The sequence below is a fragment of the Balaenoptera borealis genome (genome assembly GCF_965194805.1).
Source record: "Balaenoptera borealis genome assembly, chromosome: 13".
In the NCBI taxonomy this organism is placed as follows: Eukaryota; Metazoa; Chordata; class Mammalia; order Artiodactyla; family Balaenopteridae; genus Balaenoptera; species Balaenoptera borealis.
The window spans coordinates 3593894-3619462 of record NC_138870.1 but is presented as its reverse complement, the minus strand read 5'-3'; the positions used below and the strand labels follow the sequence as shown (position 1 = coordinate 3619462).

The window sequence follows — 25569 nt, the reverse complement described above, 5'->3', positions numbered from 1 at the left end:
TATCGGCTGCTGTGCCCATGAGGCCCACAGGTCCCGCTCCAGAGCCCGGCTGTGTCACTGTCGCTGAGAACACTAGGAGGAGGCAAGAATCCACTCTGACGGGTCATCTCCTTTGCCCTTCCCAGCCCCGAGCCCCGGGCCAGGTGCCCCCTGGGAAGGCGTTGGTGGAGAACCTGTGTATGAAGGCTGTCAACCAATCCATAGGTGAGCCTGGGGCTGATCCTGCTGGCGAGATGGATGGCTGGAGAGTGAGGCCACAGGAAGGAGGGATTTCACCTGCCATCTCTCCAGCCTGAGGGCTGAGCAAGGGGAGGGGACACAGTAGAAACGCACTGTGGGGGGAGGCAGGTTTAACTCAGAGCCCCACCCTCTGTCCCCATCCAGGCAGGGCCATCAGGCACCAGAAGGATTTTGCCAGCATCGTGCTCCTGGACCAGCGGTATGCCCGCCCTCCTATCCTGGCAAAGCTGCCGGCCTGGATCCGGGACCGCGTGCAGGTCAAAGCCACCTTTGGCCCTGCCTTTGCTGCTCTGCGGAAGGTCAGTCCTGCCTTTCTCTCTCGTCCCCAGAACCTTCCACCCCCCAGCCCCACCCCACCCCACCCCACCCCGAGCTGGCGTCTCCCTGTCTTTCCCTCTCTCCGCAGTTTCATCGAGAGAAGTCTGGCTCTTCTTGACAGATGGCTGCACCACGGCCTGGTCACCAGGCCCTCCTTTCGCCCTGCCCACTAGAAATGTTGTCTTGGGCCTGGTCTGCAGCGAACCTGCCTAAGAAGGTGAAACCCAGGTGGCGAGCGCGGTAGCCCCCTTTTGGAATCAGTGGGCTGCCGGGACCTAGGAATAAGTGGAGAAGCCAGCAGGAGAAAATGAGGCTGATCCTGAAGGAACAGTGCCCCGCCATTCCTGGGCCCGTCCCAGGGCAGTTGCCCTCCCTGGAATTGAGCCTGTCTTCCACTCGGCACGGCCCGGAGTCCAGCTCCCTGACCTGATTCCCGGCCGGCCTTTGTGAGCGGCTGTGGGGGCCGCAGCATCTCCGCCCTTGCTTGCTTCTCAGTATCCACGTTCTTAGAGGTGAGGTGGGGCAGGCCCTCCCTCCCTCTCCTTTCTCACTAAAAGTAGCTGTTTTAGACCTTTCACCCTCTCTCGGGAACTAAGAGCACCCCCCGGGGCTTCTGCTCACCCTAACCACCTTCTCGCTCTGAGTTGCTAAGAACTGCTCCCCGCTCCCGCCCGCTGGCCGCACTTCTTCCCGCAGGCCCGTCCCTGAGCGGCTCCTGGCCCTGCAGCGGGATCAGCTTCCCGGCTCGGCTCCAGGTCTTCCCAGGCAGGGGCCCCTCCCTCCCTCCCTCTCCAGCACCACCGGAGGAGCCCACGCCAAGACTCCTCTTCCCCTGACATCAGCAGTTACGCCGAGGGCCATCAGGCTCTCAGCGAGGCTATTTTTAGCGACCCCCTGTCTGTCACTGAGACATGTTTTCCTGTGTGGAAATGTCCCTCCCTCCGCCGGCCCCTGCTGACCGCACCTCTCCCTGACCCCGCCGCCTGAGACCCGGCCTGGAGGGACATCATCTGCGTTTTGTGCCGCTGTGGTCTCTTAATTAAAAGGGCGCTGTTGGTTTATGCTCGGTTCTTGCGTCATACTTCTTTATTGACTCGCGTACTGTTTCGCCGCAAAGCGTCTCTAGGGAAAAGGCACGCGTGCTGGCGAAGGGGGTGGGTGAGGCCCAGGCAGAGAGCGGCCCCCGAAGCAGCTCCAGGTGACAGAGCTGGACGGTCCTCCGCGACCCCGTCCCTCCCGGGGGCCTGTCCGTGGTGAAGGCGGAGCGAGCCCCTAGGACTCCCAGTCATCCTCGTCCTCCTCGCCCGGGGCCGGCTGCAGGGGCGGCAGAGGCGGGATGGAGTCCGACATGCGGGCAAAGGCCCCTCCCGGCCCCTCGCTGGCCCCCGGCCCGGGTCCTTTCCCGGAGATACCTGCGAGGGCAAAGGTGAAAGGTGAGGGGCTGGTTTGGGGCACCAGTCCACCCGGGCTCTGGAGACTTGAAACAGTGAGAAAAAAGGATGTGGACGACCTCAGCCAGGGAGGCAGCCGGCGTCCTGCTTCCTACCTTTGCGCCTCATGGCCAGCTTGTTGAAGAGATCCGACATCAGGTCTCCACCTTGGCTGGTGGCTCTCACTGCAATAGGAAAGCCATGGGGAGAAGATGAAGGGACCAAGGGTGGACCAGATCGAGCCTGCCTAAAACACCCGCAGGGCTCCATCAGTGTCCTCTGTGCTGTCAACGCAACCGGCCCCTCCGCGGCCACGTGTCACCGCAGCTCTTGGAGCTTTGGTCAGTGCTCATGAGAACACAGGTAACCTCTGAGCAGCAGGAGTCACAGCTACCCTGTGAGACAAGGGCAGACGAGCAGCCTCGCTGGACAGATGAGGAATCTGGCCCAGAGAAATGAGGCAATTTGCTTGGGGTCACAGTGCAAAGCTCAGAAGCAGAGCTGGGACTCGAAACTCAGGACCGGACTCCCAGGGCATTGCTGCTTTGGGCCCAGGTGCGGTATTTATGTCAGCGATGGGGACTCCCAGCTGACGTAATCCAAAGTCTCAGAGGCCTAGAGAAGCAGGACTTAGCCAGGTCTCCGTCCCTAAAAATATCCCAGGTCCCTGACCGTTTCCTGGACTGGCAGAGTCTAAGAAGGCTCTTACAGTTCGAGTGGCCGAGGCTCTGCCCCCTACAGGCGTAGAGAGGAAAGTTCCACCAAGCAGGCCCCAAGAGCAGGAAGGAGCCCGTGGCCCGGGCAGGAGGACGGCCACCGGGGCAGCCCGCACGCCCCTGGGGACAGCAGGGCCCAGAGCCCCTCCTGCAGTGGGTCCGGCCCCACCTTGCTCCTGCTGCTTCTGCTTCTTCTTCTCCAGCTTGCGCTCCTTGACGCTGCGGAGCTTGGCCTTGCCGATGCCCCCGGCCTGGCGGATGGACTCCAGCAGAGTGGCCCGGCCACTGGAGGGCTCAACCACTTCCTTGGGCGCTCCCTGGACTGGGGTGGGAAGGGTGCAAGGAGGAGAGGCTGCTCAGGCAGGGCCTGGCCGTGCGGCCCAGAGGCGGCCCTGGGCGGTGTCTGAGGAAGGGCTCTTCCTCGGCGAGGTGGCAGGGGTGAGGCGGCGCCTCGGCACACTAGGGGCCTGGACGCTGCCTGCATCCGCCCGGGCTCAGCCGGTCCCTCTCCAGCCCCACCCGCTTTAGGTGCCACGCTGCACTGGTGGACCCTGGGAATCACCAGTGTGCTGAGTGTCTGAACTTAACACAGGAGCCAACAGGGGATTTCTGTGCCACTTCTGGGTGCTGGAGATGGACGGGGAGATACAGGAGTAAAACCGAAATCCTATAACTTAAGGGCCACGTGGATACTTCGTTGCTGTAGTTTTCCATGTCTATTAGTTGCCCCCTTTTCCCCGTTGGTTTAAGGGGGAATGGGGGGCCCACGGCTCCCCCTGTCCAGGCTCCACAGACACGGTTTGAAACTGCTATGTTATGAACCCAGTAGAACAAGATTTTGAAATCAGAACTACTCTGAAGATCTAGCATTTATGACCAATTAACTAAGCTACAGAAAATCCTTCAGGGACCCAGAAACGAGGGGCACCCTCAGAGGAAGCAGAGCCCCCTCCACGCCCCGCGGGCCCCGTGCCGCTGCTACCTGAAGGAGATGCGCCACCGCTGTCATCCTCCCTGGCTGGCTGGCCCAGCGGGGCCACGGTCTGGGCTGGGGGCGGAGGTGGGAGGGCGCTGACCAGCAGGGCCGGAGCTGGCGGCGGCGGCGGCGGCGGCGGGGGTACTGCCAGCACCCCATCTTCTAGGTGGGAAAAGCGTGAGAAGGTGCCTGCGGAAGAAAGTGGCCAAGCAGGGGTGCTCCCGCCCAAGTCCGTTCCCAGCTCTCGGCTCACCGGGCTTGAAAGGCTCAGCCACCTCCGTGTGGAAGGCAGGCAGCTCTGGAATGGTGCCAGGGGCCGACGGGGCAATGCCGGGGCCTAGATCCGCACTGTACATGAGGTCGTCGGCCACGCCCGGCAGGTCGGGCAGGTAGGACGGCACATCGATCTCAGGCACTTGGCCCAGGTCGGGCACATAGAAGTAGTTCTCTGGGACCTGTGGGACCGGGGGATGTGGCGGGCCTCGGGCAGCCAGCGGCCTCACGCGTGCCCACTACAGCCGGCCGGGGTAAGGGGCTCGGCAGACCCTCGCGCGTGCCCACTACAGCCGGCCGGGGTGAGGGCTCGGCAGACCCCTGGCCGAGACAACACGGCAGGACCACGCCTCCCCCCCCTTCCCCTCCCCCACCCGAGCAGCTCTTCTCTCCACCTGCCGCTCCAGCTGCTCTCTCTTGCTGATGGACAAGGGCGCATCGAACAGCTTCTCCTCAGTCTCCGCCCCCAGCATCACATGGGTCTTTGTTACGGCACCAGCCAGGGGGTCCAGGAAGACATACTTTTTGTACCTACAGAGGAGGGGTGGCGGTCAGGCAATCCGGCCTCTGTTCTAGGCCCGTGGTCTGGACCACCTTTCCTTCTTCATCAGGGCCACAATTAGCTTGTACCACGGCCTCCCAAGGCCTTACCAGACAAAACCAACTGGTCAGGAGCCTCCTGGCTCCCGGGTTGCAGACTTCTGCTGCAGCCAAGTCTGGTGCCCCCGGCCCCCCCGGCCCCCCCACCAAGCCAGGCCAACCCCGCCCCCGGCCCCGCCCCACCCCGCCCTTACAGGTTCTCCGTGGTGTTGAAGAGCAGCAAGGAGCTGACAGAGCTGATGTTGCTGGGGAGACCCCCCAGCCCCTCCTCGGCCTCATCTTCAGGCTCCGGCTTGGTGCTCACACACACGGGGAAGTACTTCAGCTTCTCCTGGGGTGGGGCGACGGGAAATGACCGAGGGACGGTGGTTTCAGCGCCAGGCCAGAGCGACCTCCCCCACCGCAGTCAGACTCCTCCTGGGGGACAGAACCCTGGGATGGGCCTCAGTTCCTCCCCAGTGCCCAGGTCACCCCCGTCAGACCTGTAGGGCTAGCTCGTCCAGGGGACGGTGCTTGCTCTGGACCCTGGGGCGGGCACGCCTCTGCAGGCCAGGGTCCTGGGCTCCCGTGAAGATGGAGCTGTATTCCTGCAGGCGCTCTGGAGCAGGGTACTTGGCACTGGAGAACACCTGTGTACACGGGGAGTCTGAGCACTTCCTCGGGGGCCTCAGGAGCTCCAGACAGCCTAGGTGTGGGCGGGGGGAGGCATCCCGGGCAGGAGGAAAGCTTGCCGTGTGGCTGGAGCAGGGAGCTGGCAGCCTCAGAGGCATGGGGAGAGGGGAGGGAATGGGATTTCTGGGACTGCCGACCAGCCAGAGGGACAGGGCCACACACGCTACCTTGATGGCTTTCTTGCTGCCCTTGATCTTCTCAATCTTGGCCTGGGCCAAGGAGACCCTCTCCCCAATGGCCTGCAGCTGGCTCCGGCTGAGCTCTACTCGCTGGGAGATCCTGCCACCGGAAAAAAAGTCACAGGGGCTGAAGGCTGCTCCCCAAGCTCCTGCAGCCTCCTGCAACCCTTCTGCTTTTAACGGCAAACCTGCGAAGCCAGGGGCTCGGGTAAGGGCTCTTGACTAAATTTTTGTTTGTGTTTGCGTGTGTTTGTCTTGGCGGCGCCCCAAAACAAGGCATGCGGGATCTTAGTTCCCCGACCAGGGATCGAACCCGCATCCCCTGCAGTGGGAGCGCAGAGTCCTAACCACTGGACCGCCAGGGAGGTCCTCGGGTGAGGGCTCTTAAAACACAGCAATACCTGCTGTCAGGCCCGATCTTAGAACTGCCCAGGTGACCTCTACCAGGACCATCCAACCTGAAGCGTCTAGCAACGGACTGTATTAAGTTCCTTGGAGCTCTGGGTAGGGATGGGCAATCACCTTAGCCCCAAGTTGGCACCTGTACGTGCCACCTGAAGGGACGTGGTTCCTGCCTGCCGGGGTTCTCAGCCTGCTCAGGCCCAGGTGAGCAGAGGCAGAATCGTTATGACTTACATGGAGGAAACCAGAGCTCAGCAAGGCTGAGTGACAGGCAAGGCTGGGCCTGAATTCAAGTCCTGGAGCTGTCCACAAGGAACTGCCCGGCACAGCTTTTGGTAAATCCAAGTCCCCACCGGGGTTCTCATGGTTGTGGTCGGGCTGCCTAGGGGCTGCCACTGCCCCCTCCCCGGATTACGGCGCCCTGCTACATTCCCTGAACACGCCACACATCGCCTTGTCGTGTGGCCTCTGCCGTCTCCTCGGATACCCACATGGCTGGTCCCTCACTTCACTGAGCCCCTCGCCGAAGCCTCCCTGACCACAGAATCTAAAGCTGCACCTGTCACTTTCCAACCCCCAGCCGGTTCTTCCGTTACACAGAGCCACCTGTCACCATGCGTCTCCTGTGCACCCCTAGGCTGAGGGCTTTGCTCCCCGCTGTGTTCCAGAGCCTGGAACAGCGCCTGGCACCTGCAGGCCTCCCTCTGCAGTTACTGAATGGCTAACACCACGTGCCCCAAAGGTAAACGCACACGAGCCTCACTCGCGTTATTCAGCAACACGAGGCACTCCTCACTGCACGGGGACTCCGGCTCCCCTGCCAGGGCGTCCTGCGCCTGAGCGCTCCCCTACCTCCAGGGACACCTGCCCGTGGCCACCGTGTTCCACGACCACAGCGGGGGTCACATCTCCACATTCACCAGGCACGAGTGAGCACACAGCGAGGCACGAGAGACGAGGCAGAGTTGCAAGCTCAGCTCCCGGGGAATGGCCAGAGGACACAGTGAGTGGATGGCCGAGGAGCGCCGCGGTCCCTGGGATCAGAGACCACGCGGCCAGGGAACTCTAGGATTTCTTTAATGGTTGAAGTGAATAGTCAAGACTCTGGCCCAACCTTCTTAAACCACCCCCACCAACTTTAGAAGGTTTTAGCCCCCAGAGAACACACCTCATCGGCCAGCTTCACAACCCAGGGGTCTCCACCCCTGATGAAGTCTCCTTGGTTACTCCTGGCCCCTCGTGTGCAAGGGCTTGGGGATGCAGGGGCTGGCCTACGAGCAGGGACCCAAACCAGCTTAGTTTTCCTTGACAGGCTGGTCTGAGCGGGGCAGCAAGGCAGACAGAGAACAAGAGGCACGGTTCCCTTCCGGGAGAGATACAGAACCAGCAATCTGTCCGAGCCCCAGCTTTCCGGCAGGGAGACCCGTCTCCCTGCTTGCACACAGGCCAGCTCCTGTGGCTCCAGGCTCAGCCCTACGCTGCCCGAGGCTGAAGCAACCTCACAGTTATGTAACCGCTCCACTCAAAGGTGGCATGGAGGGTGGGAGCGACGTCGGAACTGGAGCCAGACACAGCCGGCTCTCTCTGGGTCTTCCATCTGATTTCTCCAGGTTACAAACATCAAGCTTAACAATGAATCCGGGCAAATTTCCGGAATGGGTTATTAAATAGAGGGTCGTAAGCAATTTGAAATGGAAGAGGCGGATCCCCGGGGCCAGCACGGTTCTAAATTCATAGCATTTCTTTTTTGACAAGGTTATTAGACTGGCGTTATCAGGGGAAAACCTTACACACAGTGCAGCTTGAGTCAGCAAGGATTCTGACGGCTTCTCACAAAATCCCGTGGACAAGATGGAGCTATGGGGGCCGGAGGAGAGCATATTTAGGAAAAATCAGAGCCAGAGAACAACAGTGCCCCAAAGGCACGGCTGAAGAATGGACTGACCTCAGCCTCGCACGAAGGACTCTGGCAGGGCGCCGCACACTCATGCGACGCTTGATTAGTAAGCTGGGGGTATCAAATGGGGAGGCCCAAAAATGGTCTGCACGACGGAATCAAGACTCACGGGATCTTGAAAGCCCAGAAGGCCAGCAAAGATGAAACTGATAAGGAATGAATGTGAAGCTCAGCATTCAGGTTTAAAAAGTCAAGGGTACAAACACAGAGGATGGAGGTTTAGCAGGAGTTCAGGTGAAGGAGGACCTGGAGGTTTCAGTTACCTATGAGCTAAAAGCACGTTAAGCAGCTTGGAAAGGAAGTGAGATCTCAGAGCACACAGCTCCTGAGATCTTTCCCACCTTCTTTCAATAAATAGGGAACGTCCACTCTCCTGGAGGCACTACAGAGAAAACAGAGCTCATCTATGCCAGGCGCCCACCTCGTCCACAGCCGTGTCCCCTTCAAACTGGTTCCACATGTTAAGAGGACTCTGAAGTCCCTTCTAGACCACAGGGTCTGTCTGATTCACAGCTGCATCTCTAGCACCTGGGACAATGCCTGACGTAACATACTGGCTGAATACAAAATGACAAGCTAACGAACAACTAGAGGAGGGTGATGAGGAGGGTGATGGTGAGAAGCTCACATCACACAAGATAACTGAAGGATGTTCTGGCTAAAGATGAGATGACTTCGAGAATATGAAAATCCCCTTCAGATATCAGAAAGATCACAAGTGCTGTCAGGTGGAAAAGCGATTAGACTTACTCTGTCACCCCAGAGAATGAGCTGCATTACAGCCGGTGGGAGGAGTTACATGGAAACAGACCTCAGTTCTGCATAAGGAGAACTTTCTCGTGAACAGCTGCATGGCTTTGCAAAGCAATCAGATTCCAGCTGGATGCCCACCTGTCAGGGATGCTCCAGGGGAGATTCCTGTGTGGGACGGGGGAATGGAAGATGGGATTTCCAGGGTTCTCTTCTTATCCAAGAGCCTAGGATGGCTAAGTAACGCCTTGCTTGTAACAAAGGGCTTGTAACAAAGCCCCCAGGCAGCCCAACCTCAGGCCAAGGGTGAGAAGGAGGTTTCAATTTGTGTGTCATCTCTACCGACTGGCAGTGACAACGGCCTGGAAGGCAGTGTTAGGAAGGCCTGCTGGGCCGCATGGGGGCTGGGACCAAGAGCCAGGACTGATTAGCAACACCCAGCATGAGCGGGGCTGGTGGCAAGAGGACGACTTGTTTGCCGCTCCTTATCTAGAGCCCCTGGCTTGGTGGCTGGCTTCAGGCAGGTCAGTTTCCAGGCTCATCACTGGAGCCACGTCCCCACAGCATGTCACCAGGACACCAGCAGGGAAGGAACTGGCTCAGTCAGTCTGCTGAGAGCCTGGGACAGAGATGCGTCAGACAACACACATCTGCTCCCAAGGAGATAAACAACTACAACGTCCCAAAGACCTGGGGACAGCAGCAGCGTGGCCTTCAGCCAGTCACTTAACTGATCTATGTCTCACCTTCTTCAGCTGAAAAACAGGAATTGTAACTTCTGCAGCGTGGAATTGCTCTAAAGATCAAAGTGAGAGACTGGATGTCTCATGAGCTGTGCAAGCCGATGCTGCGTCCCAAGAACCTGGTCAACGTTTACCTTTACCGCCCACAGACCAGGAGGGGTGAGGGGCCGCAGGCAGCGCTGAGCAGACACGGAGACGGCAAGGGGGCACCACGGAGGGCGCAGTGCAGAGGGCTCCTCTGGCTGGGGCCTGGGGTGTGAGCTGGTCAAGGTCAACGACGCACCTAGGGGGCCAGGACAGGGCCTGGGCTCCCTGTCCCCACCACCTCCAAAGCTGACCCCCATGACCGTATGGGAAGGTTTCCTAGGAAGCCGCAGGCCCATGGCCCCCGCAGGGCTGCCACACCCTCCAATCACCACACCAGTCAGCTGCTGTGACAGGGCCACTGCCCTGGCCTAACTGCTGCTTCTCCTCCCCTCGCCAGCCCTACCCCCCGCACCCCCCAGCCGGTCCCCTGAACAGCTCTTGCTTTCCCCTTTATCTTCTCCACTCACTGGGGTAATTAAGAATGATCTGCTAATTATGCAGGTAGCTGATTGAGGCCTCCTAACCTTGGAAGGCACCAGGTGCGCTCAGCAGGGAGAAGAGGGGGGAGCGGGGAGACAGGAAGGGCCCAAGGAGAGGAAGGAGGAAGTGAGGAGGAGGAGGAAGAGTGGGGAGGTGGAAAGGGAGGAAGGGGGGAAGAGGGGAGAAAGGAAGAGGACAGGAAGAAGAGAGGAAGGGAAGAAGCCTCGCAGAGGCCGAGTGGCCAGGCTGGGGCCGCGGAGAGGGCAAGCGACAGCAGCCACCGCCCACGCCCGTCACAGTCTGCCCTGCTCCTGCCGCCCCTCTGCCCGTCATGGAAGTCGTGTGGAGCAGGGGACGTCTCTGGGCAGGTACCCTGGGGCTGGCTTCTCCCAGGTGATGATGGGCAGGTGAGGGCAGGTCTGCTAGGCAGGGGGACAAGCCAGGGAGGGGCTGCAAGGAGCGGGTCCCAGTGCCCGCAAGGGCCCTGCCATCCTGTCTCTGCGGGCTCCGCCCACCGGGCCGAGCAGGGGGAAGGAACCGGCTGGGGACGCTGACCTTCCACGTGCTCACCTGCCTGGGGGCACAGGCTCCGGTGGGGCTGAGGAGCTGGGCCTGCGCCTGAGCTGGGGGAGAGGGGGGGAGCAGAGACATCAAGCATTTCTTCGTCACCCGCCGCCTCTCCTTCTCGAGAGGAGCACGTTCAAGGGGAGAGGCTCCGAGCTGGGGTCCCATCCCGCAGCAAAAGCCGTGAGAACAGAGGCGCCCTGCTGCAGAATGGGGGGCGGGGCTCGGCACTCCCCACTCCCTGTCGTCCCCAACTCCTCCCTCCCCTTCATCCTGTTCCCAATCTGTCATCTTGTCCTGTCGTTATTCCATTTGCAGTGTCTCCTATCCGCCCCCACTACCTGCAGCCCCCCTGGACCGCAGCCTCTCCCTGCCCACAGCGCGGCTCCCCTCCTCATCCCCTGGGATGGCTGCCTGATGAACCTTCCCCAGACGCTTCTGTCCCATCGCTTCCGGCTCAAGAACCTATCCGGGCTCCCAAAACCCTGGGCTCAAGCTCAAAGCCCCATCCAGCCGGGCGAAGCCCCCCCCCCCGGCCCTGACTCACATGTCCCAGCTCTCCCCTCAGCCACATCCTCTTGCCCGCTCCTTCCACCAGGGACCGTCCCCAGCGCTGTAGGGACGTAAAGCAGCGAGAGAGGAGGGCTCCGAGGGCACAGACACACGGAGGGCGGACTTTCAGCCCGTCCTGCAGTGAAGGAGTGGACCTTCGGGACAGGCGGCACTCAGGTACTCAGGGCCCCGCGGCCCGGGGCGCACCACCCTCCAGTCAGGCCTCAAGCCTTTGGCACTCATTTCCGGGCCCCAGCGGAGGGCCCTCAGGCGGCATTCCCACCCCGAGTGGCCCCGTTCGCACCCCTCCTTCAGGAGGTCTTCCCTGACCTCGGGGAGCAGGCGCTGGTTTTCCTCTCTAGCATCTGCTCCCTCCTCGTTCTGTAGCAGCCTGCTTCCTATGGGGCCGCCATCGCTCCCACAGGCTCGGTCCCCGCACTTTGGGTGGGGCTAAACCCAGGGCCTGGGGGTAAGGCATGTGACCAAGGTCTGAGCCAGCTGCTGTGTCACCCTCCCCGCCACCCCGGCCCCAGCCACTGGCTCTGGGACGGCCATGAGAACCAGGCCAGGCCAGTGGGAGGGCGGGACTTCCGAGGGAACGCCGCTGCAGAGGAAGACATTCTTTCCTGCTGGACCTGAGCCTGAGTATGAACTCTGGGCCTACTGGTTACCTTGCAAGAGCGAGGCCTCTCTGGGAATGGGGCCAACCCAGAAGCAGCGAGCAGGGATGGGATGAAAGCAAAACCAGGCCCTGATGACAGCATTTAGCCCTGCAGCTCCAAAGGCTGCTCTATGAACTGGTTACTTCTGCTTATTGGTCTGGGGAGTCTGACTGATAAATGTGCTGCCAGTTGTCTCTCTCTCCTCTAGGCCCCTAGGAGCTCACACAGTTCATGCTACGCGGCTCAGAATCAGCTCAGATGGCTGTTTTCCCACCCTAGACGACGTCCCTGAGGACAGGAACCCCATGCCACACACCATTAGTATCCCTCTGACCTGAATGCCGGGCACGTGGTGGGGGATCAATGGGGGGACCTGGAACCCAGCGGTGAGGGGAGCCTGGACGCAGGTACCAGGCTCCTGGGAGCATCCTACCATCCCTGGGCCATGCCGAGCCTATGTTCAACCAACTTGCCACTCCCTCCCCATGAGATGGCCGTCCTGCCCTCTGCTCACCCCATCCAGGGGCAGAGGAACGTGAAGACGTCCACTGGTGCCAATCACCAGGAAGGGAAAGGAAAGTATGCTAAAAATCCAGTGCTCCCCTTACAGAAAGGCAAGCAGGCAGGCACAGCCCTGGTGAGGAGACACAAGTATTTCTGATGGATTGTTTCTGGCGTCCGTTTCAATCACGAGCTGTGAGGTGGCCATAATCTGGGACCAATGGCTCTTAAAGGCCTGTGTCCTCTGGCTTACGTGTTCCTTGGGCATATTTAGCACGAAAATTAGCACAGAAGGGGCACCTAACACTTTCTATAACTACTGATAGCAGGTTAATGGAGGGCCAGAATAGGCAGCAAATGAGCAGAGATGATGTCACCAGATCATAGGAAGGAACATTTACTGAATGCTTACTATATGCCAGGCACTTCAATTCCTTTGCACATTTCAATTCATTTCATCTTAACAACAATTCTCTGAGGAAGGTACCATTATTATTGACAATTTATAGATGGGAACACTGAGACTTAGCGAGGTTAAGTAACTTGCCCGAGGTTACAGAGCAAGCAAATGGGGAAGCCAGATTGGAGCCCAGGAAGTCTGCTCCAGAGTCAACCCCCTTAACTACTTCGGGGCACCGCCCTCGGGTACATTTACATCTGGGATAGGCTTGAGGCAGGCAGGTGCATTAGTGGGCAACTCAGCGGCAAAAGTCAGGTGGATCTAATGTTTGGACTGTGTCCAGCTGCAGACAGTGACTCCACTGTATGCCCCCATTGGGGAAGGCTTCTGGGAAGAGGTGGAATTCCAGTTGGTGGGGGAGGAGACTGCATGCTGCAGCAGTCGGGGTTCCTGGTCTGGGGTACAAGCAGGGGACGGTGTGGGAGACCTGACTAGGGAAGGGACCTGAGTCAGGCAGTCAAATACTCCAGCCTTCAGGGGGCACGGTGTGGGCACCCAGGAAGGAGAAGCTCTACGCCCCTCTCAGCTTGCTCATGGCCAGAGAAAGATAGGACCCGTATACAGGACAGAGGGTTGAATGAGTGAATACACTCAGGTCAGTGGCGGCACACAGTTAATGTGTCACAAATATTAGTTGTTACAAAAATATTAAAAATAGGTTTTCCCACAATTGTAATTAACTAACATGCAATTAATCAATTAGAGTCTGTCTCTGCTCCTGGAGTATATCCTCTGGCTGGGCAGAGATGCTGCCTTAGTCGTTGTTGTAACTAAAGAGAGTAGCATAGCGCCCTGCACACAAGAAGTGCTGGATGAATATTCGCTGACTGCGGGAATAAGCGAAGGAACAGGGCCCCCCGGTGGGGGAACAGCATGAGCTGGGAGAGCTGCACCACCGCTGGGCGGATGCACAGGGAACCCAGGGGCCAAGAGGGACAGGAGGTAGTGAGCTCTTATGATCCCATTAGAAGCTGGGCACCCAGCCTGGCCCCTTGGGCACACGAGAGCCAGCTGGGTCGCCCTCAGGACCGAGAATCACCAAAAGGGGTGCTCTGAGAGGGTGCATTCTGGGGTTGGAGAGGCGACTGCCCAGCGCGGGGAGCAGCCCCCAGGAGGTGAGGGCGGTAGCAGCGCCCACCTGCTGAAGATGTCTCCGGAGACCTCCTGTAGGCGCTGCAGGACATCCGCCGCCTGCTGGACGGCCTCCTCTCGCCGCAGGTCTGGCTGTATGAGGGGCACCGCGTAGGTCTGATCGGCCAGTGGACGCTGGGTCCCCGTGGGGGTCATGGTGCCTGGGGGTGGGAACTGAGCATCAGGACTACCCGCACACCCACCTGCCACGGGGCAAGGTGACGGGCACACAGTGCCCCGCCCAGCGGTCTGCATGGGCCGGGTGGACACAGCACTGGGTGGGAGGCTGGGAGCTCACAGGAGCTGGTGTTCTTGTTGGGTGAACGAGGGAGGGAAGTTGCTAAGGACCAGAGACTGATGTGAAGCATTCAGAGGAGGTGCAACACGGACTGGCTGCCGGAAGGCGCTTGGAACCCAGCTAGGCACCCCTTCCCCACCTCATCTCACTTCAACCTCCAAAGCCTGGATGAACAAGAAAGAAACCCTGGCTGCAGAGTGAAAAAGAGGGAAGGGTTTGGGGGGAAAGTTGCCTGTGTCAACTGCCAAACGGTACCTGGGTCTGGGAAAGCACAGACAATGTGGACTCGAGCGTCCTTCTCACTCCGGCCCCGGAGGACCTGCTCCCGAGACAGGACAGGCAGTGGCTGGAGACTCCAGGGTTAAGGATGTCCGGGCTCTGCTCTCCCAGGCCAGAGCTAAGGGGGGCCAGGAGGAAGGAGGGGCACATGGGGGCAGGGGACAGGAGGAAAAACACTCCTTCCAACTGCAAGAGGGGGGCAGAGTCAGTCTATTTATACTGGGTTTAATTAACTCCGCTCCCTGGTGCCACCAGAGCAGCAATCACACTGCAGACGGCACTGATTTGATTGGCAAGAGAGGTATCGGGCAGAATATTAAGGCACCAAGCCCCTATAAATAGGCCTAATCGCAGCCCTTCGGTAGAAGACAGTGAGGAAGACATTAAGCAGGCCTGGCACTGTGCCCCAGACCTGCTCTCCTAGGCACAACGCTGGGGCCCCTGGTTGCAACAGAGGTGTGGGTGGGGCTGGGTGTGACATGGAGGCTTCATTTGAGTTTCAAGTGCTGTGTGACCTGGGGTAAGTTGTTTGCCTCCTCTGAATCTCTGATTCTTTCCATTTCTCATCCTACAGACTGAGAATGGCACTGCCCTCTGAGAAGTGGTTATTCTCCATGCTTCACGCCAATCTCCTCAGCAAGCTGGAGCTTACCCTCTGCTCCCTCTGTTGGCCTCCCCTGCCCTTCCTTCTACCCAACTTGTTCTTGCCTACCCTTCCTAGGCCAGCACTTCTCCTGATCCGAGATGCCCATTCTGCTCTCCAAGTTTTTCTCCAGCAGTGAGCTCCTCAGCTTCCTAGACCTGAACCTGCCGAGAATCCTCACCAGGGCCCAGGAGTAACTCCTCACCTCCCCACTTCTCTTCCCGCCTAACAAATGACCAAAGAGGAGCCAGCTGATCCCACACCACCTGAGGAACCTAACCCTCTGGGAACTCGCATGCCTTTCAAAAATCCCCACCCCAGTCCCTCTTTGCATTTACACTGATGCAAACCTGCCTGGAGTCCTAACTTAGCTCTGTACCTCAGTTTTCCCATCTGTAAGACAGAGAGGGAGTAAAAGGCAGAAAGAAGGTACTTTCTGGGCTCATCTTGTGATGCATTCCTCATGGTCAGTCACCACACCCTGTGTGTGTGTCCATGCACGACGGGGTAGAACAGGCACAAAGCTCCTAAGCGAGGAAGGAGCAGGTCTGTTCAAGAATTAAGAAACAGTGCAGCTTAGTTTAGCATTTTACTCATTCTGTCTGCTGACAAGTGCTCATCAACTATCAGGTGCCGGCCATGACCACAACAAAGATGAACAGGACGCTATAGTAGCTGTGAAGACAGCCTGGAAAACAAACAGCAGGTCATAAGTGCTCTAATTCAGCCATGAATCCAGTGCTAGGGGACACTGAGGAAGGAGTGAGTGATAAACCCCTTCTGGGGTCAGGGGAGTCAGGAACAGCTCTCCGCAGAAACTGTACCTCCCTGCCAGACCCAGGGAGACAGGGCAGGGAGAGCACCCCAGGCAGAAGGGACAGTTGAACAAAGGTGTGTAGGGGAAGGGCAAGTGGTTTGGGCAATGAGGATGAAACCATCCTTGGGTAAGCAGCAGAAAAAGAGGCCGGATTGTGAAAAACACTGAATACCCTGGCAAGGAGTGTGGACTTGAGCCTGCAGGCCAGGAATGAAAGCCTCAGACCTGTCGTCCAATATAGGAGCCACTAGCTACATGGGCTATTGAGCACTTGAAATGTAGTCTAGGTGTAAAATATACACCAAATTTCAAACTTCCGAGTAAAAAAAGAATGTAAAATATCTCATTAAAATTTTAAATAGATTACATGTTGAAATGAGCATATTTTAAACACAGTAGGCTAAATAAAACACATAACTAAGTTAATTTCGCCGTTTCCTTTTACTTTTAAAGTCACACATGTGGCTCGCATAATATTTCTATGGGACGGCGCTACCTTAGAGAATCTGGTAAAAACTGTGGATTCTCCCAGAAAAGTGAACACAGAGCAAACCCGCTCTCACAATGCTGTTGATAAATTTCGAAGCGCTCGGGATCCCTCCCGCGACCCACGCCCGACACCCAGCTCGGCTGCAGGCAACTGGGACCCAAGCAGGGTTAAAGCGGTGTGGGGTCATCCAGGGGCCGGGAGGGGCGGCCGCAAAGGGAGGGTCTGAGGATCCACTGCAGCTCGTTCCGAGAGCCGGGCCCTCCCCGCGAACCGACAGGGGCGGGGGGCGCCGACCCGCCCACTGAGGCCCAGGCCGGCGCCGCGAGGCGGCCAGCCAGCCGGCGGCCGAGGCGGAAGTCACGGGGCCCGGGCCTCCCGCGTCGGCTCCCGGCCCGGCGGCGTCCCCCGGAGCCGCTCCCGCCTCCTACCGTCCCCTCCGTGACCGGCCCCGCTCCCGCCCCGCGCGTCCCGGCCAGGCCCGCGCCCTCACCTGCGCGACGCCCGCCGCTTCCGCTCCGCCCGCTCCGCCTCCCCGGCGCTCCCGGCCCCGAGCTCTGGCCCCGCCTCCAGCCGCCAGTTCCGCTCGCTCGGCGCCGCGGCTCAGGGGCCTTAGCCGCCGGCGCCTCGATCCCTCAGGCCGGAGCTCGCCGCCAGCCCCTCAGCGCCTCCTCGCCCCGCCGCCGGGAACGACCCCGGCACCCTCTGCCCCTTCTCCCCGCGCAGCCCCGCCCCTCAGCGCGCAGCCCCTCCCCTCTCCGCGCAGCCCCGCCCCTCCCTCCGCGCCCCCTCCACCCACAGGCTCGGCGGCGTACTTGATTGACTACCCCACCTCGTTCAGCCCGGATTTTCTGGGATTGGGATCTGCAGGCCGAGCTCCCCGCAGAGTCCGCCCAGTGCCCGCCCCGCCTTAAAAAGTATAAATAAATGCCGGACACAAAAGGACAAAGGCTGTAGGAGTCCACGCTGTGCGAGGTGTCCAGAGCCGTCAGATCCAAACAGAACCAGAACGGCGGTTACGGAGGGGACGTTATTGTTTAGCGGGTACAGAGCTCGTGACGGTCTTCTCCTGGACCACACTTTAGTCGGGCTCCTTTGAATCCTCTTCCAACTAGGCCTCCACTTGCGTCGCCCAGTTTTCGCGAGAATCCTGTTACTCGTTTCAACCAGAACCTCCCCCCACCCTACCCCGCCCTCTTATCTGACCAAATGCCTCCCTCCCCCGTCCCCAGGTGACGTCCCATCCCTCACCTGCCTGCCTGCAGCAAGAATCCTAGCCAAGAATTACCCAACCCTCTTAGTAATTTTCCATCCCCCCCAATCCGGCTCCTTGGCTAAAAGTCCCCACTTGTCCACGCTGTATTTGGAATTGACCCCTGTTCTATACTGACCTCTCTTTTCCCCTGTTGCAAAGTCCTGAATAAAATCTGCTTTTACCCCTTTAATGACTGTGCGGCTCTGGTTTTCTTTGCCATGTCAGTTTGTGATGATGACAAAGTTCTGGAGATTGGTAGTGGTGATGGTTGCACCACGATGTAATGTATGTAATGCCACCGAACTGTCCATTTAGAAGTGGTTAAAATGGTAAATTTTGTGTTACGTTTTTGTTACGCCAAGAAAAGAAAAAGCTCGATGGTTTTAAAAAAGACTTTTAAAAAGTTAAATATATAAAGCAAGCGTCTGTCCAGAGATCCTGCAATAGTCCTTCGTGGGGTCCATTGGCCTGCCTCATGGAGGCCAATGGCTCCTCTCTTTTAGGGTTGCCAGATAAAAATACAGGACGCCAATGTCATCTGAATTTCAGATGAAAAAAAAACCAAATAGTTTTCTATTTTTTTTAGTATAAGTATGTCCCAAACAAAGCATGGGACACATTTACACTAAAAAAATCATTCCTTGTTTATTTAAAATTCAGAATTAAGTGTTTATATTTTTATTTGCTAAATCTGGCCACCCTACTCTCTTCCTAATACTCTCTGAATTTTGTCCTCCTTCCCTGCCCTGCCTCCGCGTCCGTCCCTGGGAGAGAGTTAGGTTGAACACCCCAATGACTTGCAGGCTGTAGCACATGGTTCCCACCAATGGTGGGTAAGAGATGGGTTTGCACCTGTATTATAGACTGAATGTGTCCCCCCGCCCCAAATTAATACGTTAACACCCTAATCCCCAGTGTGACGGTATTTGGGCCAGGGCCTTTGGGAGGTAATTAGGGTTAGATGAGGTCATGAGGGTGGGGTCCCCACGATGGGGACCCTTATGAGAAGGGATACTCTCTACCACTAAGGACACAGGGAAAAGGCAGCCATCACAAATCAGGAAGAGAGCTCTCTCCAGGAACCAAATCAGCCGGCACCTTAATCTTGGACTTTCCAGCCTCCAGAACTGTGAAAAATAAATTTATGCTGTTTAAGCCACTCTATGGTATTTTGTTTCTGACTAATACAACCTGCAAGCCCATTTCCCCCTCACTCCACCTGAGCAATGACTAAGCAGCTTAAGGTATCCGGACAGAAAGCTCGCAGGCTTGGGGCTCCGCCCCTCATCCTCTGTGCGACCTTGGGCAAGTCATCTGATGGGGCCTCAGCTGCCCGATTTATAAACTGCAGTTAAGAGTGCTTGCCCTGCCTCCTTTAGAGAGCTGCAGATAAAGGGCATCTAAGTGCTCTGTGATCTGTAAAGTGTACTCGAACACAAAAGACTCCGGGATGTCTGTCTGTACATAGACACGTGCCCACATACCCCACATCACACATCCAGCCTGGCTGTGTTTTCTCACAAAAGTGCTGCAAGACAGCACCCCCAGTCCAGAGCAGCCAGTTCACCCTCCAGACCGTTCACCCACGCTTCATCAAAGTTCTCTACCAAATCTACTGGTCACAGGCTCCTCTCAGACTTAATTTTAAAGATTTCCTGGGACTTCCCTGGCGGTCCAGTGGATAAGACTCTGTGCTCCCAATGCAGGGGACCTGGCTTCCATCCCTGGTCAGGGAACTAGATCCCACACGCATGCCACAACTAAGAGTTCTCATGCCACAACTAAGGAGCCCACCTGCTGCAACTAAGGAGCTGGTGAGCCGCAACTAAGGAGCCCTGGAGCCGCAACTAAGGAGCCCGCCTGCTGCAACTAAGACCCAGTGCCACCTAATTAATTAATCAATTAAAAAATAATAATAAAATAAAGATTTCCTAGGAGCTGGACTGCAAAGACATTTCACCTCAGCCACTCGAGCTGCAGTGGGAACCTTTGACCTCAGTCTGGATAAAGAAAAGCTAAGTGTCATCTTAACATGTGGACACTGGGGCCCCACCTGCCTCTGCTAGCCCAGCGTGTAATGCTATTTATATGAAACATCCAGAAAAGGAAAATCCACAGAGAATGCAGATTGGTGGTTTCCAAGAGCTGAGGGAAAGGGATAATGCGAAATGGCTGCTTAACGGGTATAAGGTTTAATTTTTAAATTTTTGGCCACGCTGCACAGCATGTGGGGATCTTAGTTCCCTGATCAGCGATCGAACCCGCGCCCCCTGCAGTGGAAGCACGAGGTCTTAACCACTGGACCGCCAGGAAGTCCCGGTTATAAGGTTTTATTTTGGGGGTGACGAAAGGTTTTGGAGCCACACAGAAAGAGCGGTTGCACGACATTGTGAATGCACTAAATGTCACTGAATTGTTCACTTTAAGACAGTTTTATGTGGCTTTCACCTCACTTTAAAAAACAACACTGGGGCTTCCCTGGTGGCGCAGTGGTTGAGAGTCTGCCTGCCAATGCAGGGGACACGGGTTCGAGCCCTGGTCTGGGAAGATCCCACGTGCCGCGGAGCAACTGGGCCCGTGAGCCACAACTACTGAGCCTGCGCGTCTGGAGCCTGTGCTCCGCAACAAGAGAGGCCGCGATAGTGAGAGGCCCGCGCACCGTGATGAAGAATGGCCCCCGCTCGCCGCAACTAGAGAAAGCCCTCGCACAGAAACGAAGACCCAACATAGCAATCAATCAATCAATAAATCTTTAAAAAACAAAACTGAAAGACAATGTTGGGGCATAAGAAGCGCTGTCCAAGCACTAGTTGTGATTATCCTGCATTCCCCGACCTCACCCAGGCGAGGGCTGAGCCTGCGTCTTGCACTTCTGTACTCTCCTTGTTGTGGAGCCTGCACTGGAAGGGGCAGGGAGGCCACTGGCCGAGAGCCTCTTCTGTGTGTCCCCTAGGGATTCCTTTTTTTTTCTTCAGAAGGAGGATGAGGAACACAACAGTGTCCCTTGTCACTGTCCTCTCAGCACACGTTTACTGAGCGCTTGCTCTGTGCCTTCAAACAAGTCAGAGAAACAGCCCCTGGAGCGGCTGATGGCCAGCGTGCGATGGAGTTCTGAGAGCAGCCGGTCGGGGAGCACAGGCGCTGGGGAGCGGGAGCTGGGGCCAGCATTCACGTAGGAGCGTGTTCATTTGTGCCAAACAGGAACTTCACCGCCAGGCTCTAAGCCTTAGAAGTTTCATTTTCCATATATCGACCACACCGTCTTTATCCAGTCCTCTGTTGATGGACACTTAGGTTGCTTCCATGTCCTGGCTCTTGTAAATAGTGCTGCAAGGAACATTGGGGTGCATGTATCTTTTTGAATTATGGCTTTCTCCGTGTATATGGAATATTACTCAGCCATGAAAAGGAACGAAGTTGTGCCATTTGCAGAGCCGTGGATGGACCTAGAGACTGTCATACAGAGTGAAGTAAGTCAGAAAGAGAAAAACAAATATCGTATAATATCGCTCATATGTGGAATCTAGAAAAATGGTACAGATGAACTTATTTGCAAAGCAGAAATAGAGACACAGATGTAGAGAACAAACTTATGGATAGCAAGGGGGGAAGGGGGGGTAGGACGAATTGGGAGATTGGGATTGACATATATACACTACTATGTATAAAATAAATAACTAATGAGGACCTACTGTATAGCACAGAGAACTCTACTCAGTGCTCTGTGGTGACCTAAATGGGAAGGAAATCCAGAAAAGAGGGGGGGATATATGTATACGTATAACTGATTCACTTTGCTGTACAGCAGAAACTAACACAACATTGTAAAGCAACTATACTCCAATAAAAAGTAATTTAAAAAATTTAAAAAACAAAAAAAAAGAAGTTTCATTTTCCACGTTACAGGAGAACTGGAGGTAAGCAGAACGGGGCTGATCCGTGGTGCCTTTAGGAACCTAGACTCTTCTTTCTACTGTGCCTTAGCACGTGGCTTTCATCCTTATGGCTGTAATATGTGTGCTCCATTCTGGACATTGCATCTGACTTCCAGGTGGGAAGAAAGGAAGGACAAAGCAAAATGGTAAAATGTAGATGTGAGCCCAATCTACTTCTTTTTAAGAAAGATTCCCTAACGATCTCCATCCAGCAACTTCTTCTTACATCTTATTGGCCAGGACTGGACCAGGTGACTGCAGCCAGCTACAGAGGAGTCTTGGGACGTGAGTATTTGTAACTGGGGATACTACTTCCCTGAACAAAATAGGGATTCTATTAGGAAGGAGAGGATAGAAGGAGGGTAGTCAACTGTGCAGTGTCTGCTGGAGACACCCAACCTTTGTTCAGGTTTGCTCAGAGAAGGATTTCTGAAGGATGCAATGCCAGAGATGAAGCTTAAAGATGAGCAGGAGTTACCCCAGGGACGGAGGGTGGGGTTATAGGCATTCCATGAACACAAGACGGCAGGAGTCTATTCATTAAGGTAAGGTTAGCTGCTGCAACAAACTGAAAGCAGTTCCATCACTTCTCACTAATGGAACACCCACATCCATGGATGGCTTTCCTTCATGCTTTAATTCAGGCACCTGAGTTCTCTCCATCTATGGCTCTTCCGCCTTCACCATGGGGCTTCTGGGGTTGGGGAGGGAAAGAACATGAAGAGCATGTGGGAGTTTTGATGGAACAGGCCTGGCAGCAGCATGGATTACTCTTGTTCATCTTCCACTGGCAAGACCCTGTTCAAATGGCCACATCTAGGTGCAGGGGAGGCTGGGAAATACAGTCCATCTATAGATGAGCCAGCTTCTGCTACAGTGATCAGGAGGTGAGAAAATGTGCAGCTGGTGTGGAGTGGGACGTGACACAAGACCAGAAGCAGTTTGGTGTTGCTGAAGTTCAAGGCAGAGGGGAGGTGGGGATGAGATTAGAGAAGTAGTAGGAACGAGACCACAATACTGGGTACCGTTTCTGGAGCTCCTGCTCTGTGCCGGGCAATGCACCTAGTACTTTACATCTATAATCTCAGTTATGATAGGGTGTCTGACCTGTGGAGAAGAGGTGGGAGATCTTCTGTGTATATTTGCTTTGTATAACAATCCTATTTCCTAACGAGTATATAGAGTTTCACTGTGTGCAAAGCATATGTATGTCTATAATATTTGTAAGAATTTGGTGAGGAAAATAGTCCCGTCATTCCTATGTACACTGGGGGGAAGATGAGGGTTTGAGAGGTTTAAGAACTTGTCCCAAGTTCAGCCAGGTCCACCTGTTAATAAACACCTCACCCATTCTATTATATCACCTCCCAAAGAGGGTCTCATGCGTCATAGTAGGGAGTTGGGACTTGAGCCTGAAGTCTAATGGCCGATGCGCTCGGAAGAAGCCATCCCTTTCTGATGTTAAAATTGGACTCCCTCAGATTTGCTCAGACTTACCTGTCATCGGTGGCATCGGCGGTGGAGGGGGGCGCGGTTTGCGGGGGAGGGCGCGGGGGGCAGGAAGGACTCCGTGAAACCATGAACTCGTCCTTCCTGGGGCAGCACCTGGCTCTCCCAGCGGAGGAAATTCTCCGTTTTCAGAGGGAAGGGGGCAGGGAGAGTCCATGCCTCCCTCTGAGTCCAAAATGACCCACCTGCGGACCTTACAGCTCTCCTGCCACCCCCAATCCCAGCCTCCTCTGCAGCCTCGAAGGACCAGGGCTGGGAACAGAGGGCGGGGCGCAGGCAGGGCCAACAGTAACACAGTACTTTCAGAGGACCACAAACATATTTTCATTAAAATCAGAAGAAAAGTGAACTTCAGATTGAAGAAGATATTTTAATACATAATATTAATATAGTCATCTGTGTACCAACATGGAAAATATGATTTTTAATTTTTTTTATGGAGTAAGGTCCCCACGAAGGCAAAAGGACCCACCTAGTCTATGAAAGTTGTGATGAGGTTGGGGTGTGTGTGTGTGTGCGTGTGTGTCTGCGCGCGTGTGTGTGCACGCGTGTGTGTTTCAAGGCAGAGACTGAGGGCCTAGGGCTTCGGGCTCTGACTCTCCAGCTCGTAGCCTGGCAGGCTGCCTGCGTCCTCCTGCTAAACCCCACGCGCCAGGACGTGCTCTAAGGAACCTGGACCCCACAGCCTGGTGCTCAACACCCTGCGTGGATCTGCATTTCAGGAGCCGCACCCCCTTCCTGGCACGGTGTCCACCGCTCTGAAATCCCACCGTGTGGGAGCTGCACACAGGGCAGCAGGACTAATCCTTGAAATAACTCAGGGAGGGTTATCCCCGCCTCTCAGCTGCAGCGAGGCCGGGTTGGTTCCCAGGGAGGGGGAGGCCAGAGCAGGGGGGCTGCCCACAGTGGGAAGACGGGAAAGGTGAATGCCCAGCAGAGAGGCTTCCAGACTGGACCAGGCAAGGAGGGGGTCCTGAGGGGTGGGGCTAAATCTCAGAGGTGGGATTATGCAAATCAATTCCGGCCAGAGATCTGAAGCTTGGAAAAACCCAGACTGGGGGAAAGAATTTAATTCATAAAAATTTAAAAGTATGAAATATAAAAGAATCCCTTAAAGTGCTTATTTAACAACCAAATCATTCCAACACAATGAACCATACGTAAAACGTACCTCCCCCCAGCCCCTCACTTACACCCCGAGGAGCCCCTCTTCTCTCCACCATCCTACCACCCAGGCTTGGATGCCTTCCCTGTCCTCCTTTCCGTCTCACTGACCCAGCAAATTTTGAAGTCCCACCTCCTCCAGGGGGCGACTGGAGGACAAGGCCCGATTTCCTGGGCCCCCAATCTGTGGGGGGACTATGTCTCCGGATCCTGAATTTGCCTATGCAAATTGGTTTTCTGATATGCTGATGTCTGTACGTGGAGACAATTTTGGTAGGAGGACCAGGTAGGTGAAAGTGTGCCAGGGGAGCAGGGACGCATGAGTCATGGGTGGCTCCCACAGGCTGGGGTGTGGGTAGGAAGGGGAGCCCCTTTGAATGGAGATGTGCGCACAGAGGGTCTGGGTAAGTCTGGGTGACTGGAGAGAGCCCGAAGTGGGTGCTGGACCTGGGGCCCAGACAGCAGAGGCTTACACTCTGGTAGCCACTAGTCACAAGTGGGTGTCCGAGCACTGGAAATGCAGCTTGTGTGTGCAACTGAGGAACCGAACTGCTAATGTGCTTAATTTTCACTAAAAATTAATTAAAAAGTTGTTACTCTCTCCATTTAGTTATTGGAAAACATAAGTATTGGTGAGATAGTTTGAATATGTGAACTTACTTTTCAATGTGAATGTTGTGAAATCTGAACACAGGCCATATATTTCCAATAAAAATTTAGCATCCAAACTGAAATGTGGTGTAAGTGTAAAATACACAGTACACCTCTAGGACTTAGTATGAAAAAAAAGAATTTTTTCAAGGACCTCAGTAATTTTGTACATGATTACATGTTGAAATGATAATATTTTAGATACAAGTTAAACAAATATATTATTGAAATTAATTTCACTTTTTTTTTTTACTTTTTTAAGATTAAAAAAAGTTTTTTTATTGGAGTATAGTTGATTTACAATATTGTGTTTTTTTCAGGTGTACAGCAAAGTGAATTGGTTATACATATACACGTATCCACTCTTTTTTAGATTCTTTTCCCATAGAGGCCAAAAAATATGGAACGTTTCACAAATCTGCATGGCCTGCTTGTGCAGGGGCCACGCTAATCTTCTCTGTATCGTTCCAATTTTAGTATATGTGCTGCCGAAGCGAGCACTTTTTTTTTACTTTAAAAAATATGGTTACTAGAAATTTAAAAATCATGCATGTTGCTCACATTGTATTTCTGTTGGACAACTCTTCTCTAGAGGGAAAGGCTAAGAGGGACCTAACTGGCTTCAGGTGGCAAGGCAGGGTGGAAGGCTCTCTAGGGCAGGGCCAAAGGTAGCTTGATGCCGGAGTGGAGGTTGGGGGTAGGAGGGGAGTGGGGGCTGGAAGAGGGCGGAGACAACTCGACCTGGCAATGTTGAGAATGTGTTTCATGGGGCCGGCCGTGTCTGCTGTGTGTATCATAAGGCTCAGGTGTCTCTGCACCCCTCCATACCCTCTGTGCC

The 25569-nt window shown here is 55.7% G+C and overlaps 2 protein-coding genes across 7 annotated transcripts in view; one reads left to right on the top strand and one right to left on the bottom strand.

The window, feature by feature from the left end:
* Positions 1-1619, top strand: part of DDX11 (DEAD/H-box helicase 11) — a 28487-nt gene extending 26868 nt beyond the window's left edge. For 2 of the 4 annotated variants that reach the window (XM_082349086.1, XM_082349085.1), the window contains exons 25-27: positions 126-204; positions 385-539; positions 647-1619. In XM_082349086.1, the coding sequence (XP_082205212.1) occupies positions 126-204; positions 385-539; positions 647-676 (264 nt within the window). In that variant the 3' untranslated portion in view covers positions 677-1619. Of the gene's footprint in view, positions 1-22; positions 205-384; positions 540-646 lie in introns of those variants that run through there. The other 2 variants (XM_082349087.1, XM_082349088.1) reach the window with 2 other exon arrangements.
* Positions 1616-25569, bottom strand: part of WASHC1 (WASH complex subunit 1) — a 52826-nt gene continuing 28872 nt past the window's right edge. The window contains exons 1-11 of one of the 3 annotated variants that reach the window (XM_082349116.1): positions 16711-16939; positions 13701-13854; positions 5393-5504; positions 5036-5182; positions 4748-4884; positions 4349-4484; positions 3934-4135; positions 3687-3842; positions 2874-3026; positions 2105-2173; positions 1616-1970 (exon numbers count right to left, since the gene is read on the bottom strand). In XM_082349116.1, coding sequence (XP_082205242.1) covers positions 1831-1970; positions 2105-2173; positions 2874-3026; positions 3687-3842; positions 3934-4135; positions 4349-4484; positions 4748-4884; positions 5036-5182; positions 5393-5504; positions 13701-13849 — 1401 coding nt within the window. In that variant the 5' untranslated portion in view covers positions 13850-13854; positions 16711-16939 and the 3' untranslated portion in view covers positions 1616-1830. Of the gene's footprint in view, positions 1971-2104; positions 2174-2873; positions 3027-3686; positions 3843-3933; positions 4136-4348; positions 4485-4747; positions 4885-5035; positions 5183-5392; positions 5505-13700; positions 13855-16710; positions 16940-25569 lie in introns of those variants that run through there. The other 2 variants (XM_082349115.1, XM_082349114.1) reach the window with 2 other exon arrangements.